The 18,626-nt window shown below is 41.0% G+C and overlaps 1 protein-coding gene across 1 annotated transcript; it reads left to right on the forward strand.

Annotated features, from left to right (window-relative positions):
* The first annotated feature begins 2,233 nt into the window (after positions 1 to 2,233).
* On the forward strand, positions 2,234 to 14,945 carry LOC108089996 (T-box protein H15). Its single transcript, XM_017188497.2, is given in 7 exon segments — positions 2,234 to 3,213; positions 4,632 to 4,833; positions 4,835 to 5,090; positions 5,393 to 5,526; positions 11,006 to 11,291; positions 12,042 to 12,286; positions 13,634 to 14,945. Coding segments are annotated over 7 exon segments (1,989 nt in total). The 5' UTR covers positions 2,234 to 2,888; the 3' UTR covers positions 14,175 to 14,945.
* The last annotated feature ends 3,681 nt before the right edge of the window (positions 14,946 to 18,626 follow it).

Consider the following 18,626-nt stretch of genomic DNA (forward strand, 5'->3'; position numbering starts at 1 on the left):
GCTATTAGGAGAACACGCCCTCTTAATTTCATTAAATCAAATTCAAATGGCCGAAACCAACCCAAAACGAAAACAAAAACAAAGCGATTGCAATTTTTCACTCCCCCTGAAAAATAAATATTCAAAAAAAGGAGCAGGAGCGGAAGGAATAGAAACCGGGGGAAACCAGGGAAAAAAACCTGGAAAGTTGAAAAAATATGGTGGCATATGCAAATGAGATTTCAGGGCAGGAAACAAATCATTGAAAAATTGTCACCGAGCCGCGACAAAGCAAACAAAGCGAGCTGAGGGCCACCCCGTCTGAATGCCTCTCCTGTCTGCCGAGTACTCCAGATACCACGCTCCCCCTCCACCGATCTGGCCACCATCAACATCACCATTAGTGGCTCAATTGTGCGCCACATCGGCTGGCAACCACGAATCGCATGCAAATGAAACCGCAGCCACAAAAACAGCGGTTACAGTTGGAAAAACGTTATTGAAAAAAAGAGAACGTATATTTAAATTTGTAATTATAAAACTTATTTTATAGAAAAATACTTTTATGAATGTTAAGCCAAAAAGAATGCATTTTTCAAAACTATGATTTATTTTAAACTTGATATAGTAAAACAAATTTTAATACATTTTTAGCTAAATAATTTTTCTCAGTGTTGGGAAAAAAGGACATCATCCTGGGAGGACGAAGGGCGCAGCTGACGAATTGTGAAAAAAGTCTGACGGAGGGAAACAAGATGGTGGCACCGCCCGAACCCCGCCCGCCCCTTCCCCTCATCAGTTCCCTCTTTTTCCCCGTGTCTATAATTTTCTGCTGCGTTCACACGCCATCGTCGCATTTTTTTCCCGACCATCTTTTGTTGTTTCCTTTGAGCAAACATTTAAATTAAAAACATTTACATACGCTGGTGGGCGGGAGAAAAACTGGGTGGAGTGACAGGAACCCAGATATTCAATTATGATTTTCAATTGGAGGACTGAGCTCACGAGACACTTTCTCAGATAAGTCCTGTCGCAGGATAAGGGAAGCGGTGCTCAGAGCAAAAGGGTCGATGGTCTCCTTCGAAAGTTTAAAAAATTATAGGGTAACGATGAAAACTGGTAAATTTAAAGGGAGTAGGTAAATACAAATTTGGAAGAGAAAAGTGTACATATAATAGAAATTCTAGTTAAAATTTTGATAAAAATATGAGGGTAACTGCGGGACAACCCTTTTCCCCAAGTTTCATCGAATTTTAAAAAAAGATGTCGGGTTAAAGTAAAACCCGAATTGTTTTCGAATAATTTAACTAAATACACAAATACTGACCGTTTATTTTAACTTAAAGCAAACCCCACTAAATATTTACTCTCAAAACCCAAACAACTCACTCAACCCGCTTTTCACTCAATTGGTTGTGGTGAGTAACGTCAGTGAAACGCAGTGGAATCGGACTGAGTTGAGAAGAATCGTAAATAGTCGACGAAAAGCGGTGAGCACACCCCCTCCCCAAACAACCAACAAAACACTCACACACTGGCACTCACCATGGCAACAACAACAAACATCGAAAGAACTGTCAACAGCCAAAAACAAAATGACGAATTTATGAACTTCCCAACGCGCTCTCTTTTCCTCTTCCTCTCAGCCTGCGGAGCGAAAGGGATGGCAGCAAAAAACGCTCTCCACTCAACTGGGCAAACATCTGGTTGTCTCGCTCTGGTACATGTCGGGCTTATGAATTGGTTTAGTTTTGAGTGCATGGGAATGTGTGTTCGAATTGGAAAATGGAAATGAGTTATGCCCTGACGTTGGCGTCGCTGCCGGCAGCATGGGAATGTGTTGCTCGTACGGCCATCTCACTTGCACCTCTCTAATTGAAAAACGTTATTATTTTCCATTCGTTTTGCGGTTTGAGTTGCGGTTTGCTTACGAAACGTAAGAAAAGTTTCGTGTTTTATTCTCTGGAAATGTGGAAGTGCGAGAGAATTACGTTGGGCGTTACGTTTTCGTTACGTGGTGTTGAAAACCTTTCGCCGTAAGACACATCAGCTGTTGTTGTTTCTGTTTTGGGGGTCAGTCGACGTCGCAGTCGGCGTCGCTGCCGACGTCCTCGTATTTGTTGTTGATTTTTGCGTTGCGTTTTTGTTGTTGTTTTCCTTTTGTTGGCTTTGTTGTTTTTTGGCTTTGGCTTTGGCGCTTTTGGCGTTTACATGGCAAAAAGCGAATTGGGATTCATTCAATGGTCAGCTGCGTGACTGTGAAGCAGCGACGGCGCTCCGGAATTTCCCGTTTCCACCTCGAAAGTACGCAAAATACGAAAAAACACGGAAAGCACGGAGAACCGGAGACCCGCAAAAACGGGCGTAAAGTCGTCAACTCGCAAAGTGTTTTCAAAAAAGCGTTAACAACATAAGACGTTGTAAAAAAAACTTGCAATGTTGGAAAAAAATAACCCACATTTGCATAATTTATTAAGTGGAAAATGGGAACGCAACTTAAAATAGAAATTTAAAAATTTGTTAAAAATCATCTGCAGAAATGCCGGCAAATGTCAAATCACAAAACTGAAAAAAATTGTAAGACTTACAGCTTGAGTGTTAAATTCTGTATAAATCTTTAGAATTAGAGTACCAAAAAACTAAAAACACAAAGTGAGCAAAGATTCATAACAAAATTGCAATACAACTTCTAAAATATCTTGATTAAAATTTTAAAACAAATTTCTAAAAATAAAAGTTACAAGATAAAAAAGCTAGTAAAATGTTAAGATCTTAACGAAGAGTTTTAAACGATTAAAAAGCTTAACACCAATGAACACAAGAGGAAAACCTTGAGAGCCACCCAGAAGACCCTAGAGAAAATCCCCGAAACTCCGTGGAGGGAAAACACTGAAAATCTCAGCCCGAAAATGCTTTTGAGCAACCAGCCGGCGAATACGAAACCGCAGCAAACGCCTTCGCCGTCGCAGACGCAGAACTTCAAGTCGAAGTTGCAGCAGCAAATCGTTTCGGCAGCGGCGGTGGCAGCGGCGAATATCGCCAACGGCAGCGGTCATCATCACCAGCATCATCATAGCCATCATACCCACAGTCCGCTGAGCAGTCTGAACGGCCACCACAATCATAATCACAATCAGCACAACATTTCCTTCGCCACGGATTTCTCAATTGCGGCGATTATGGCGCGCGGCGGAAACGCCCCGAGCAGCCGGGAACCTTCGGAGCGGAGTCTGAGTGAGTAAAGTAATTCCCGATCCCAAAGTCAACCCCATCTCCCCCAACTAAATATAGACAGATGTAAATAGATGCCAATCCATTTTATCTTGGGTTTTTTGGCAGACTTTCAGCAAAGGAAAATAAAGAAATCGGGGAAGAACTAAAGAACAACAAGTATCTTCATTCTGATATTCATTCATGAATTCCTTTTCATTCGATTATAGTTCAGACATCAGTTTGGGTTCTTAACTACAAACTAGTTTCACTTTATTATCATATTCAATATTCTTTTGATTGCGTATAATAAATGGTCTGTGCAAAAGGTTGAAAAGAATATAAAATTGGCATATCACACATGTTGATGTTTATGCCAAGTTACGGGCTTGTCTGATGATTTAACCTTATCTTTTTACGAGCCAATAAAGCACGAGCTGTGGATAGCTTATAATGCCTATTTATCTATAGAAATACCAAAAGGATTTAAACATTTATGATAATGCAAAAGGTAGTTAAAAATCTAAGTTTGTTAATCAGCTGACAAACAAAACAAAAAGGTACGCTTTTCAAAATTTAATTAAATTATAGGTCCTACAGAAGAAATAATATATTTGGATTGGCTGATGCATAAACTCATTTAATCGATTGCCTAGTAATGATTACCCATCCTCTTTAGTTCGGCCTTTTAAAAAAGTGTCGCAGCTGCATTGTATTTCTATATTCCCCGTAGTTTTTTCCCCTTTTTTCTGCCATATAAATTATATATTGATGACAATGCAACGTTGATGACTTGATAATTGCGGCAAATGCGCGGCAATAAAATAATCAAAGCCTATTTGAATGCACGGGTGGTTGGGAAATGTACATGACAAGCGCGGCACAGATATATATAATCGCATATATACCCTGAATGCGAAACTATTTAGATGCCATAATTGGGTAGAGACAGAAGCGCAAACAGATGCATTCATTAGTGTGAAACCCCCTCCCCCTCCCCCTTTATGCACACCATTTTGCAATTGACATTGGCAATGCCGGCGCACAAATACAAATGCAATTCAAAAGCGAAATTAACATATGAAATTGCATTTTGAGCAAATAATTGAATTTTTGGCGTAATCTGTAAATGCATCTGGTCGCGAACTGGATTCTCGCTGCTATTGCTGTTGCGCCTCGTCATCGACAACATGCAACATGTTGCAGCCCCAGCAGCAACTCCCACATTAACGAGCCGCTCTGATGTCTCTTTTTTCTATATACACTTAAAATAAAAGGGAAATATCTATTTTAATAAAAAAGTTATGTCTTTAAAGTAATCATACTTTTAAATTAGAGAGGAAAGTTGTGAAAATTCGATTCTTCTTAAGATGATAACCATTTTTGCGATTTTCATTCCATATCGAATACTTATTTCCATCTTCTTTTTTCTGGACGTGTAGGTCCCGCATCTGTGGAGCGCTTTTCAGGCCAGGATGCGGACGATGATGTTGACGTTGATGTGGTCGACTGCAGTGACTCGGAAATGCCGACGGCAACTGCAGCAGCAGCAGCAGCAACGGCAACAGCAGCGGCTGCAGCAGCAGCATTGCAGGCGCAGCAGCAAGCACGTCAGGCATTGCGTGTTGCACAGCAACAGCAACAAACATCACCACGCAACAGCAAACAAGCAACAACGCCAACATCACAATCATCACAGCAGCAACACCAACAGCAATAGCAACAGCAACAGCAATAGCAACATCAGCAACTCAGGCAACAGCAACAGCAAATCAAGCAGCCATCGAGGGCGTTCTGCTGCCGCAGTTGGAGCCGCTGCCACGCCCTCGCCGCCACCGCCCCCGCCCTCGCAAAGTCCCGAGGAACTCGAACGCCTGTCGCCAGAGGAATCGCCAGCTCAGGTAAGGATACACCAAAAGAAATAATTTATAAAGAAAAGGATCTAAATACTACATTAAATAATTGTCTGAAATATAAATGGTACTTGATTTTGAATAATAGTAACATGAGATCTTAAGATATTGAATCGCAATTTCGTCTTAAGAATAAAATTCACTTTAAATTTTTTATCAAATTTTTATTCCTGTGCACATATCAGCAACAAAGTGAACAGAAATGTAAACCCATCTTCCATCTCCTCGAGCCTTCTACTAAAATCTCCTCTTTATTTTCTCCTCCTTTTCTGCGATTGCCACGCCCACAGCAGCCCACGCCCAAGATACTGGGCTCGTGCAACTGCGACGATCTCACGCCAGTCCAGTGCCACCTGGAGACCAAGGAGCTGTGGGATAAGTTCCATGAATTGGGCACTGAAATGATCATTACCAAATCGGGCAGGTGAGTGCCACGGCGGTAACATAAATGCATAAATTAAGGGGTTTACGCCTAGTTAAGTGGGTTGGAAAAAGGGGGAAGAGCATTCCATTCATTGAATGCAAATTATGAATGATTTTAACCAGAAATTAGAAAGATACCTGTACCAATATACCAAAAATTCAACAGTAACAAATATTGTTGAGTAATTTTTGGTTACCAAATACACATTAAATAACAGACTTTCATAAAATCAATATATAAACGTGTTGTCCGAATTTATTGTTTAATTTAATTTACAAATTTCCTTAATTATTAATAACATATTTTTCGATTGCACTTTAAAGTTTGGGCAACCAATTAAGCTCAACATTTCCGAGCAATTTGGAAACTTCACTTATCGATACATACGCTCATTGAAGGAAATTTCCCGATAATCGATCACATTTTGGTTTTGGCCCCGCAACATGCATTTTTTTCATTAAACATTCGTTGGAATTCAATTTGCCGGCGGTGAGAGAGAGGCGTGGAAGGGGGAGTAGCAGGGGCAGTCCGGGTCATAACCATAATGCCGCCCCCGGCAATCGGCCACCAATCAAGTGGCCCACGAAAAGTCCTCGACCGAGGCACAATCAATAAAACTTTAATGCGCCTTTCACCCGTGGAAAAACAAAGCTCACAACTCCCAGCTCACGTTGGCTACAAGCTATCGGCCACGCCCCCTCAACGCCCCACCGCCTTAACTGGAAAGTATCAACAACTTTTCGTTTAGTTCCTTATTTATATCAAGAAATTTTGATTGACAAGGCATCGAAATAATTTGCGTCGATTTTCGATTAGCAGAAAAAAAGGCCACCGTTTCGTCAGCTGTTTTGGCCGGAGAAAATATATACATACGGAGTGTATATCCCCCAAATCCAAACATACATACTCACATAAAAATACCGGGTTAAACGACTTTTCATTCGCAACTCAACAAAAGTTGAGGGAATTATTGCCCGGCGATATTTTCGATTCTCGTGCGAAAGTTGTTGGTGGGTCGAAGGGGGAATCGAAATGCGAATAAAAACGAAACATGAACATGAAACATAACAGTTTGGGGCAAAGAACTTTTGCTTTTTGTGTTTTGTTTCTTTATTTTTTGCTGCCCACCTCCTTCTCTCTCCCCAATAACATGCGAAATGCGCATTAGTCGCTAGGTGGTAGTTAGGATCTCCCCTCTTTTGTTAGTTGATTTTTTCGGGCTTGCTCCTGGTGAGATAAGGTATGATATGATAGCTGGGAATGATAACTTAGGAATATCACAATTTTAATATTTTGTGATAATCAGAAAAATTTATTACAATCTTTAATAGAAGTTTTTTTATATTTAATAAATTCGGGTTAATTTTTTATAAATAGTTTTACTAAGCGGTTTTTAAAATTATGGATTTAATCTAAATCTAATCTTATACATGTATATGTAGAGAAGCTCTTCAAAAATGATTCCTTTAAATTTAAATTAAATAAATCTTAAGTTCATACCTAAGTATACCTTAGTATTAGGTACTCCATAGTCGGAACCTAAGCCCCCTTAGACTGTTAATCTTTTTTATACCTTTGCTACTGTTTCCTTCCTTTTTGCTTGGCAACTTTTGTTTGTTTGTCCTCTGTGTTGCTTAACCCTTTGGTGGCCGTCAACAGGCGGCCCCACTGAGCAATGTGCCAAGCCCCCTTTCCCCCCTCGGTGCGCATTTAGGACACATTAACAAATTTACTCCTTTCGGAGCGCCACAGTGCCCCGCATTTTGGGTCCTCAGCCAGTGGTGATCCACAGCAAGTATAAATTGCATTGTAATAGCTGCCGATTGTCGCGCTAACAACACATTTGCATGTCCTTTGGCTTCCGGGACATTTGGGCCCTGGCCTCGTGTTTTTGCGCTTCTGTTTCTGTATTTTTTCGGCCCTGTAATTAGTCAAAGGATACCGATGAACGGCCGACACTTATTTACATTTGTGCGGGTTTTGACGGACGCATGCAATACGATTGCAAAAAAAGTGGCTAAAAAACAAAAAACAAACAAAAAAGCTGGCGGTAGAAACAGAAGCAGAAGCCGAAGCAGTGGCAGTGGAATAATTCCCATTCCGAGCGATATCCATCTATGTCAGCACATCGTTTGCTAGCTAAACATGTCCACGAAAGGGGCGGGCCTGTTGGCTAAGTGGGTGTGGCACTGCGGGACTTTTTTATGTGAATGATACATTTTAAATTGCAAAAATACGACTGGGGGATTTAGCTCTGAACGCGACTCGATGGCATGACTTGCTGCAGTCAGTCATGGCGAATATAGTTTGGTAACGGTAAACATACTGAAACAGGTCGTTTTTTGAATACAGGAAATCAGCGATGAAACGATCGAGTAATTCCAATCAACTGTAATAAATGGTCTTCAAAAATTTTACTTTTTACATACAGTTTTAAAATACTTTTCGAATGAAAATTCGGTATCTCAATTTGGTTATGTAAACGTATTATTTTTCTTAACATTCGAAGGGTTTTCCTGTTTTTAACCCATTTGAACATTTGCAGCTGGGAAAATGTCTTCTCCACATGCAAATGCGCATGCGTGGCTCTCGTCAGAAGGAAACCGTGAAAAGCGGACAACGACCGCCGCAAATTGCCAACACATTTGAAACCCGAAAAAAACTGAAAGACTTTTCGTATGATTTACGGCCAGAGACAAAACAAAAAGGAGTCAAAGCCAGAGCGTTAGAATTTTTTACCTGTTACGTGGTCAGGTTGGGATGGCTTCCTTTGTGCGTGCGGTTGTTCAAATAAAATATCACGTGGTTTGCGATTTTGTCACGCTGTCAGCGGTTTTGAGGTTGGCATTTTTGAGCGAACAAAACAAAGCCGGAAAAGTCAGCAGTCGGGATGGCTAATTGTTTGTTGAGCCATCGAAAATACCCGGAGTTTGTCAATATTTTGCGACAAACTCTTCACGCATATTAGCCGAGATCCATTCCGCCGCAGGACATTTAAGGACAGTAGCCCGACTTCGGAGGATGCGTTGCAATTGCAATTTCCATGGTGCAACCCCTTGCAGGCCAAGCCAATTTTCCCCGTCTCTCTCTCTCAGGAGTTTTTAAAAACATTTTCCACGACTTCATTAATATTGCTGGGCAGCTGAATTGGCCATTCGACTTCGAAACAAGTTAATCCCCTTCGGAAGGAAAGGTGCAGTGTGCGAGTTATGAATTAATCAACTAATAAAAGTCAGGGAAACGGGGGGCAGTGTTGTCAGCCGGCGATAAGATCAAAGTTATAGTTTTCTTGTCTTTTTCGGGGGTTGCTTTTTAGTTTCGCTTTGTTCGCCTACTCGCTGGCTAATTTGCATTTTATTAATTTAGACCTTGCGGCTTAATTTGCTGTAACAAAGGTGTTGATAATGAATTGGTGTTCCTACATATTCGTCCACACTAATTGAAAGCCGAGCAACCCCATGGCAAATGGTGTGTAAACTTCATAATTGTAACCTTTGGCACCTAAGCTCTCGCCGCGGTCCGAAAAAAAACTGAGTAAGAGCCATTTCCCTAATTTTCCCATAAACAAATACATAAAATCCACACTTAGAAGCTCGGCCAGCGGGCGAACTAAACTCGGAAAACCCCCCACGAAAAAAATACAAAAAAATGAAATGAAAGAGAAGTTGGCAGGGGAGTGGCTTTTTGCTTTGGCTGCCCTCGGGCGGCTCTTCAAATCGTAAAATGTATGTAAATGCTGGAATATGATTTACGACATTTCCGCCCAGCAGCAAAAACACCACAAAAAACCATAGAAAAACGGGGGCGGCATTCGATATGGCACATCAAAACTGGGCGTGGCCATCGCTCGACTTTCACACATTTATGGATCACATTAGCAGGTCAGTCAAGCCAGCAGAAAAGTGTTAACAATCCAATCGTTGCTAGGAAAAACAAGGTCGAAATTATTATAACTATTTTACTAAACAAAAAAATAATTATTGAAAAAATTATTGATAAAAATAAATTCCTTTTTCGTAATCGAATGAAATAAAAATCTAAATTTAATCTGTTGTGAGACTTCAAGTTGTAACTAAAACAAAATTTAAAACCTAACATTTTTTCAAGGAACCAGAACATTTACCTTTTGATTTCTACTTTTTAATGCACAAAAAAATAGAGCTTTAAATTGTTTTTTTTCCACTGCATAATTTGTAGCCTGAACTTCTTAGGAAATTCCTTACACTTCGTTTCGGGGGTAGGAACAAAATGGGAGCTTCCGGTCTGGCGGCTTCCGTTCTTGGATTTTGGCGGTCAGGCTCGGGTGAAGTCAGTCAGTGGTTCCGCAGGTCCGTGCAGATATCGAGATAAGCGGAACACGTTAAGTGAGCGCTACAATGGTGCTAATTGTGGCATGCAACTGCGAGTGCAACTGAAAACTGCTTACAGCACAAATCACAATTACAGACCGTGATTCGGATTCGTTTTGGCCTGGTAACTGCGATAAATACGCGGCCACAACGGTTAGTCGCTGGCTAAAACAATCATGGTGACACTGAACCCGCCCCTTACAATAATGGGCTGTAAACACAGCTCGAACAAACAAGAGTTGCAAGTGGAGTTGGGTAAAGGAGAGTTGTGGAAATTGTACTAGAATGAAAATCTTCCATTAGACCTACTTAAAAAGGTACAAAGTGAATTTGCGTGTCTGGCAGCGAAAGTCCTTTCTGAAATGATTATGTAAACATTTCAACTAAGTTAATCCTTTCAACTTTGGGTAGGGAGATTTAAAACCTACTACTTAAAATTAAATATTTTTGTAGATTCTTTGCCTACTTCTTATTTAAATACAACCACCATTGAATTGCAACCCGAATATAAATACCATTTTGTTAAACAAATGCTGCACAATTAGCTTACCAAAGCCACTGAAAGCAAATCAATTATAATTAACCAACCCAGAATATCGGGTTCATGTTCTGTATTTTATTGTAGGCATTCGGCAAGACAAATGACAAAAAACTGGGCTGGGTCATTAGCGTCATTTACACTTACCTGCGACCACAAACACGTTTTTGCGGGGGTTGAGTGGGTGGCCAGTGGGTGGTGCGGTACACACCTCCTTCCGCCCCCCGCTGAGCGGAAGGTCCTGCCTTCAGGACGACGACATCGCTTGCGGAAATGTGTCAAAAACGTGCTAAAAGTCATAAAATTAAATATGCGTCTTATTTACATACCACGGCGAGCTCACCACCTTCGCTTTTCTTTTTGTTTTTAGTTGCCGCTCCACAATGGCGGGCAATAAAAAAATAGTTTACGATTTTCTTGTTTTTTTTTTTTGTATGAGTTTCCTTGGGTTGACTAACTTGTTCCAATTTCCTGGGTGTACCTTTATGGTAACTATTTTTGAATATTATTCGAAATGTATTTTTAGAGGAATCTTAAGTCTTTTAAAAATAAGTATAATAATACTATCACATTTTGTTCTATACAATTTTAGACGTATGTTCCCCACGGTTCGAGTGAGTTTCTCTGGTCCCTTGAGGCAAATTCAACCGGCGGATCGATATGCCGTACTGTTAGATGTCGTACCGCTGGATTCGCGGCGCTATCGATACGCATACCATCGCAGCTCGTGGCTGGTGGCCGGAAAGGCGGATCCACCGCCCCCCGCCAGAATATACGCCCATCCTGATTGTCCTCTCAGTCCGGAGGCCCTGAGAAAACAGGTCGTCTCCTTCGAAAAGGTGAAGTTGACAAACAACGAGATGGACAAGAGCGGACAGGTGAGTCGAAGCATGTTGATTCGGGGGACAGGATAACAGGAAAACAGGATGAGAGTTGGGGAAAGAAAAGCTTGGTTGGAAAAATCAGTGGAAAAAATGTTAGACCTTTAACTTTAACCAAATTAAATAGTTAGATTTTGCTAAAATAAAAGTGCAAAAATTTTTTAATTTAGACAGCAGTACCTTATTGTGTTTCCGTCTTTAAAATATTTATAAAATTTAAAAACTTAAAAAACTAAATTATAAGGATATAATTTTCTTGAAAACCTTTTTTTGGTACCCCAACTTCTTTCATATCAGGATTCAGTTTTGAATAATTTAGGCCGAGAGACAAACACATAAACTGGCGGCTGTCTTGCCATTGTCTTCCGATGCGGCGAGGTCAAAAGGGGTCAGCCAGGGTTGCCAGCGAGTGCACATATGCAAATGGCATTGCGCGCGCACAAAAATGAATGAAAATTGTTGGCAATTTGGTGGCAAATACGAGCCGGCTAAGGATCCCCTGTTCACATGCATACTATATATACTTTTGGGGATTTTCGAGCCTGCTACCGTTTTTATCACCGCCATAAATGCCGCAGATGTGAGTGGAGGAGTGAACCGGGGGACAAGACGCTGCGAGGACAGTCAAAACAAACGTCGACTACTTTTTTATGGACGTACATTTTTTATACGGCCGGAACACACAGCAAACAACAAACAATTCGCATTCAGGGAATCTCACTCTTATTTCCCGAACCTCCTTTGCAGGTCGTGCTGAACTCAATGCACCGCTACCAGCCAAGGATCCACTTGGTGCGTCTGAGCCATGGCCAGAGCATCCCCGGCAATCCCAAGGAGCTGCAGGATATGGACCATAAAACCTTCGTTTTCCCGGAGACCGTGTTCACGGCCGTGACGGCCTATCAGAATCAATTGATTACGAAACTGAAAATCGATTCGAATCCGTTTGCGAAGGGATTTCGCGATTCGTCGCGTCTCAGCGACTTTGATAGGTAAGTTTTTTTACCCCTCTTAAATCTGAAGAGCAAAGGAGCTGTAGTTGGCCCCGTTTCGCATTTTATGGGGTCATGTCTGATTTATGGCCTAATTTACGATGGCCTGTTGAGCCGTAAAGCCGATACAGTAGCCCAACTTGCCGCTGATTAGCGAAAATGTGTGAAAGTGCCAGTCTGCCCAGCGATTTCTGCCGGCTCTTCACCTTCAATTAGCATGCAACGTGCAACACCGGCTATCAATCGAATCGAACTTATATGATTATATGGCAGAAGTTGGAGTGTTATGAAGTTTACAATCTTAAAATATAAAAGCAGTTTAACTCAGAGATATATATTTGTTTTAGAGGTAATTAGTTACCATCAAAAATTATATTAAAAATATTTTACTTTGTAACATAGAGTACAATCCAATTTATTGCTTAATGTAATGCATACCATTTAATTTCGATCATTTGCTAAATGTTACTTGCAACATTTCTGCACTCGTGCAACAATATCTTCCGACCAGCAACATGTTGCTCTACTCCTGACAGGATTGGGCCAAAGGCAACCTTTTTACCAGCATTTCTGAGGGCTGCTGCCCTTTTTTCGACAGCGACTTCAAAGTGTTGCAAGGCGGCGACTATTAAGACGGCAAATGCTCTGCCGCCAGCAGCAACACGGCCGCAGCAGCAGCAGCAGCAGCAGCAACAGCAACAGCACACTGGCAACAGCAACAGCAACAACAACAGCAGCAACACCAAGAGCAATGTTGCTGTTGTAGAAGGCACGGCGGCGGCTTAAGTGGCGTAAATTACAGATCGGCGCTTTTAACTTTGAAGCCGATTCGTACATGAAATGAAAACACGAAAATAATGAGTGAATGTGGCTCTTGTTGCTGTTGTTACTGGTGTTGTTGTTCCTGTAGTTTAGTGTCGGCAATTGGCAGTTACTTTCGACGTAATTATGTTATTGCTCCGGCTGAAGTGGAGGCAGCAACAAGTTGCTCATCGGGTTCTGACACTCCGAGTTCTCCATATCGAACTCCTCCGAAGTTGGAATTGTCTGCAGCTCGAACTTAATGGAGTGGCAATGGCTTTTTCGAGAATTAATTCTACCATACCAGCATGGAATCAAAACTCAGCAGAAAACATTTCATTAAACCATTTTTCTAGTCTAGTGCGGTTGTAACACAACCCACTTCTTCGCCAAATTAAATCACATTATAATATGGCATTCCTTCAAACCTTTGTAATCGGTCTCTTGAACAAACTGTATTTGAAATAAAAAAAAAATAGTTTTTTTTTAAGATGGTATTTGTCTGTAATATCTAATCACCTCATTTTCCCATATATTATATTTTAGGGATCCCATGGATGCGTTCTTCTTCGACCAGCACATGCGAACAGCGCCCTTGAGATTTTTCCCGGATCCGCTGATGTCGCAACTGACGCCGCAGGAGGCGGATGCTGCCTCATTGGCGCTGCTGGAGAAAGCCCGCCAGCACCTGCAAATGTTCGGCAGATCACCGTACACGGAGATGCTGCTGCCGCACTTGTACCAGCGATCGGCGGCACCGCCGCCGCCCCCGCCTGCCCCTCACCTCAGCGCCTTTCAGCTGGGAATGTGGCAGCAACAGTGGCCGCAACTCACGGCCGGATTCCTGGCCAGCGCCAATCAGCAGGCGGCCTTGGCCTTGGCAGCGGCGGGCGCCAATCGAACGCCACCTCCTCCGATGGCGGTGGCGCCACCAGCCCCCGCCACGCCCACCTCCTCGTGCGGTTCCGCCTCGCCGGACTTGAGGGCCAGGCCGCAGCTGAGTCACTATCCCCAGCGGTTCAGCCCGTACCAGGTGCCCCAACATCAGGCGTCGCCACCAGCCTCGAATCGGGCAGAAAGTCCTTAGGACGCAAACAATAACAAACCAACTAAACCACCCAAAACACCACCCATTTCCCTCTTTGCCCCACCCAAATAAATAGGCTGTTGTGGTCTTTAAGTCTGTAACAAATTTATAAAGTCCTAATAGTAAAACATGTAACATAAAACTATTAGCAATCAATCAAAATACATAATTAATTAATTGATAATTCGACTTTTTTCATGTGCAATAAATTCATTTCTAAGCTTTTAAACGTTAAAAAATAGTTTTGAATGTGCCGTTTTTATACTTCTTATTCAAACCTTTAATTTTGTACTAAAAACAATATTTATTAGATTTAAAGACCACACCAGAATATCAAAGAAATGTATGTGCAATGTTGTTGAACAGAAAAAAAAAACAAACGAAAAAGAAAACCCTTTGTAAATAACCCCGAAAATGTTGCTGCAACATCCAAAGAAAGACGCATTCGATGTTGCATGTGATGCTAAGCTAGAAAACCGTCTCTATCGGTTTCACTGTATTGTAATTTCTGTAGCATTATAACAGTATTAGTTAATTTAATTAGGCCTAGCAGTATGCATCATCCCGATTTTTGCTGTGTTTTTTGTTGTCGTCCCCATGTGTTCCTAAAACTGCAAATTATTGTGAGAATTCCACGCTGAATTAAACCCCCTAGACACTCCCCTCCCCGAAAGCAAATTTGAAAACAATTACTATAAACACTTATTTAAATAATGTGCAAAGAGCGGAGGAGTGAAACTAAATAAACAATTTATAACACAAAGCGAGAGGCGTTTATTTATATTTATTAGTACTTGGATTTAAACTGGCAAACTGCAAGCATGCAATTGCAATGGCCAATGGACAACAAATGTTTTCGAAAACATGGCCAGCGATTAATAACGTTAATGCTGCTGCTGGTGGGTGGGGTTGCACGTTGCTGGTTGCTGGTTGCTAGTTGCTGGTTGCTAGTTGCGAGTTGCTAGTTGCCGGTCGGAAGCAACCTGCAACACGTGATGCGCAGTCGCGCATGGCCACTGACATTTGGGAACGGCAATGAAATATAATTTATAGAATTTTGTGCTCTTTATGAAAGTCTAATTAATTACTAGTCCGTGTTTTAGTCCATGTTTCTGGCGATGCCGCCGCCTATTAAAGGGTTGCATGCCATCAACAATGGATGCAGTTGCACGCGACATGCGTCATCAATTTCTAATGATGTATGTCTGCTCCACCGACGTTTGTTATTAATTTCTGCTGGGCCGCTCTTACACGGCCATTAACATTTTAAAGTGTTGTTTGTCGGAAAGGGTTCCACATCGCGACTATATCCACAGATAAATGGGTAGTGAACATTGTCGGAGTTGTTTTGCGACGCGAATTTGAGTGGGTTTTAATTTGTGAATATATAAACTATCAATTTAAATGGCTGTAACGATAATTGAAAATTATCAGGCAAAAAAAGGGGTAAAACGATTGTTGGGGTAGTTGAAGTTAAATTATATTTATTGGGTAGCAAGCCATTTCCTTTATTTAATTCCATATAAAACATATATATATTTATCTAATATTTTCTTTAACCGAACCCCTAACTTTTCTCACACTTGACAATATATATCTTCCTAATCACTCTGTCAATCGCCGCTAATCACCTATCAGACACATACTCAATCAGGTGAAACACATGGACACAACATTTAATAACTTAATTTTCTTGCCCATAGGCCAAGCGGCAAATATTCAAATGGGCCTCAGAAAAGAGGGTCAAAACGAGACACAGGTTGGCTGAGGAGGGGGTTGGACCAGCAGTTAAATATGGCTTATATAAACTCGGAGCGGAGGCTTTTTACCTAACCGATAACTAACCAATAATTATACACTCTGAAGCTTACAATTAAAAAATCGTTTTTAACCAACGAGCCGAACTTTCCCAATGTCTCAATTTAGGGAGTTGAGGTTGGCGGTTAAAAAGCTGTGAGAAAGTGTCATATTGTTATGAAAAATAAATGAAATTGTTCCTAACACTAATTATAAGTTGAAAAAGTTCAGTTAATTACACAAGGGGGAAAATTAATAAGTAATTTGTCGCACTGATTGGAGGAACTCAAAGTTACCACATTTCAATCCCCATAAAAATTGTGTTAGCCAACAGAATTTATCACATTTTTGTCCACTGATACAGCTGTCCATAAAAATGGTTTTATCTTGCTTTACAAAGCGTTACAACGTTTTTATTTCCATTTTAACCACAGAAAAACGTAACCATTTCGGGATGTACCACAGACACGTTGAATTTTCTCACTCACTGCGACAAAGTCGTACACAAATTATCTCGCCACTAAAAATTTGCCTAATTTCCAACATAAATATGAAGCAACTTATCTCGAGCGACCGATCTCTCTGGCGGCACAACCTTAACATTATATTTCCCGACTAATTTTTTCTGTGTTCTTGGGCACGGGACAGGAACAGGAGCCACAAAAACAAAAAAAAGACAGAAAACACCCCCAAAAAGGACGAGTTTTGGGATCTTGACCAGGCAGGCGCTAACAAATTTATGTCTTCTTCGGGCTTAGAAAAACATGAAAGGTGCTACTAGCTGCGAGGGAGAAGGAAAAGATATAGAAATATACAGAAGGTAAGGGTAAAGGTTAAGGCAAAGGTGGTCTCCGCTTAGCTCATTACACACAATTTGCAGTTAGGTGCGAGCATATAAATTTCTGTGGCAGCCTTATCAAAATTATGTTAACCTTTATCTAAATTATATTTTGTGTTTCATCTGAGGGTGGTTTCTTTACTCCATAAATTGTTTCTTTTGCCGCGGATTTATTTCAAAGTCGGTGTGTAGCTATTTACGATGAGGCGTCCTTAAAGATACTTTCAGTAAACGAATGCACTTTAAATGTCTTAATTGTCGTGAGTTCATGATTTAATATATCGTGATCCACTTAACCGCTTTGATGCAATAACCCGACATTTAATTACGTGGGCGGAGCGGATTCACATTAGCTACGAACATGAGCTAATTATACCATAAAATTTATTCAATTTATCAAAGAACCAACATGGAAAAAAGGCAAACAAAAACCACGCTACAAACGTCAGCATGTCCAATGAAGATACGAGTACTTTTAGCCAGCGGACGAATGGTTTGGTCCCATGATTTGGCAACTTTTTTGTGGCTTTTCACTTCTGAGTGGTGTACGAGTGTGTGGCGTGTGTTATGAGATGATAAATGATAGTTTTGGACAAGTTTCTCGAAGAGGGATGGACGAAATTGAAGTTCTATAACAAAGATGTCAGGGGAATTCGTAGTAAAAAAATGTGTAAAATTAAAAACCCAACTCTTGGTTGAAAATAACTAGGATTTATTAATTTCAAAGGATTTTAAACCCCTGAAATGCTTATATTTTTTTAATAGAGTTTGGTTGGTACCTATTAAAATCACGAAATGAACTTTAGAAAGTCACAAAGTGCTGTGCCAAGTTGCCGGCATTATGAAGCCTGTGTTCTGGGCTGTTTAATTATGGTAATTTGGGGGCACATACACACATCATATACAAAGTAAAGAGCGCTTTTTAACAAGAGCGGAGTGGAGAAATTAATTTCACGACACAGAAATTTGCCAAAGGCCTCTTGGCCCGGCCAACAAGCGAAGCCTACATCACACTTCAACACAATCGGGCAATTTCATCGAAATGGGGACCGATGAAAGGGGTGGGATGGCCCCAATTGCATTTCACGTTTCGCCAGTGAAAATTTCCACCCATCACCGCCCAGTCCATCCAGTCTATAAGTCCACAAGTCCACCAGACCACCAGTTCAGCAGTCCACCAGTCCACCAGCTCACATTCACATCCACATCGGCGATTCTGGGCAGGCATGCATGTTGTGCTGGTGTCTGTTTTGTCTGCATATTGAAAATTTGCATGTTTAAGCATATCCTTGCCAACACTTTCCGAGCTGGACGCAAAATACATGTGCTATATACTTTGTATGCCGTGTATATATGTTTATATAGCCAAGGAGTCGGGCTCAACGTGCCGGAAGTGCTCGCAGTTTAAAGCTTATCGCTGCAATTTAAGTTGGTCCTGCAAAGGATACGCTCTTTGTTAGCTGGCCAAGAAATGTCGATACCCAGGAAAAATTTCTAGGAGAGGTATTAACAATTTAGAAAAATAATGGAGCTCAAAACCAATTTTAGAAATAATTTTCATTTAATTTAAAATTTATATTAAATTGAAAATCCAAACAAACTGCATTTAATTACCGTGTTGTTTCGGAAATTAATCGGAAACAATTAAAATACTTTATTAAGGGGTAACTTTTAAACCCTCTGCTTTGAAATCCCAGCCCACTTAAACGAAAGTAATACCATTGTAAATTAGTTTCGCAATTTCGTGCACGCTGGCCGAATCGTTCAATGAACTTGCCGCAAAAGGAGGTTGTGCTTTGAAAGGTTCATTAGCAGCT

The sequence above is a fragment of the Drosophila ficusphila genome, unplaced genomic scaffold (genome assembly GCF_018152265.1).
Source record: "Drosophila ficusphila isolate 14025-0441.05 unplaced genomic scaffold, ASM1815226v1 contig_412, whole genome shotgun sequence".
Classification (NCBI taxonomy): Eukaryota; Metazoa; Arthropoda; class Insecta; order Diptera; family Drosophilidae; genus Drosophila; species Drosophila ficusphila.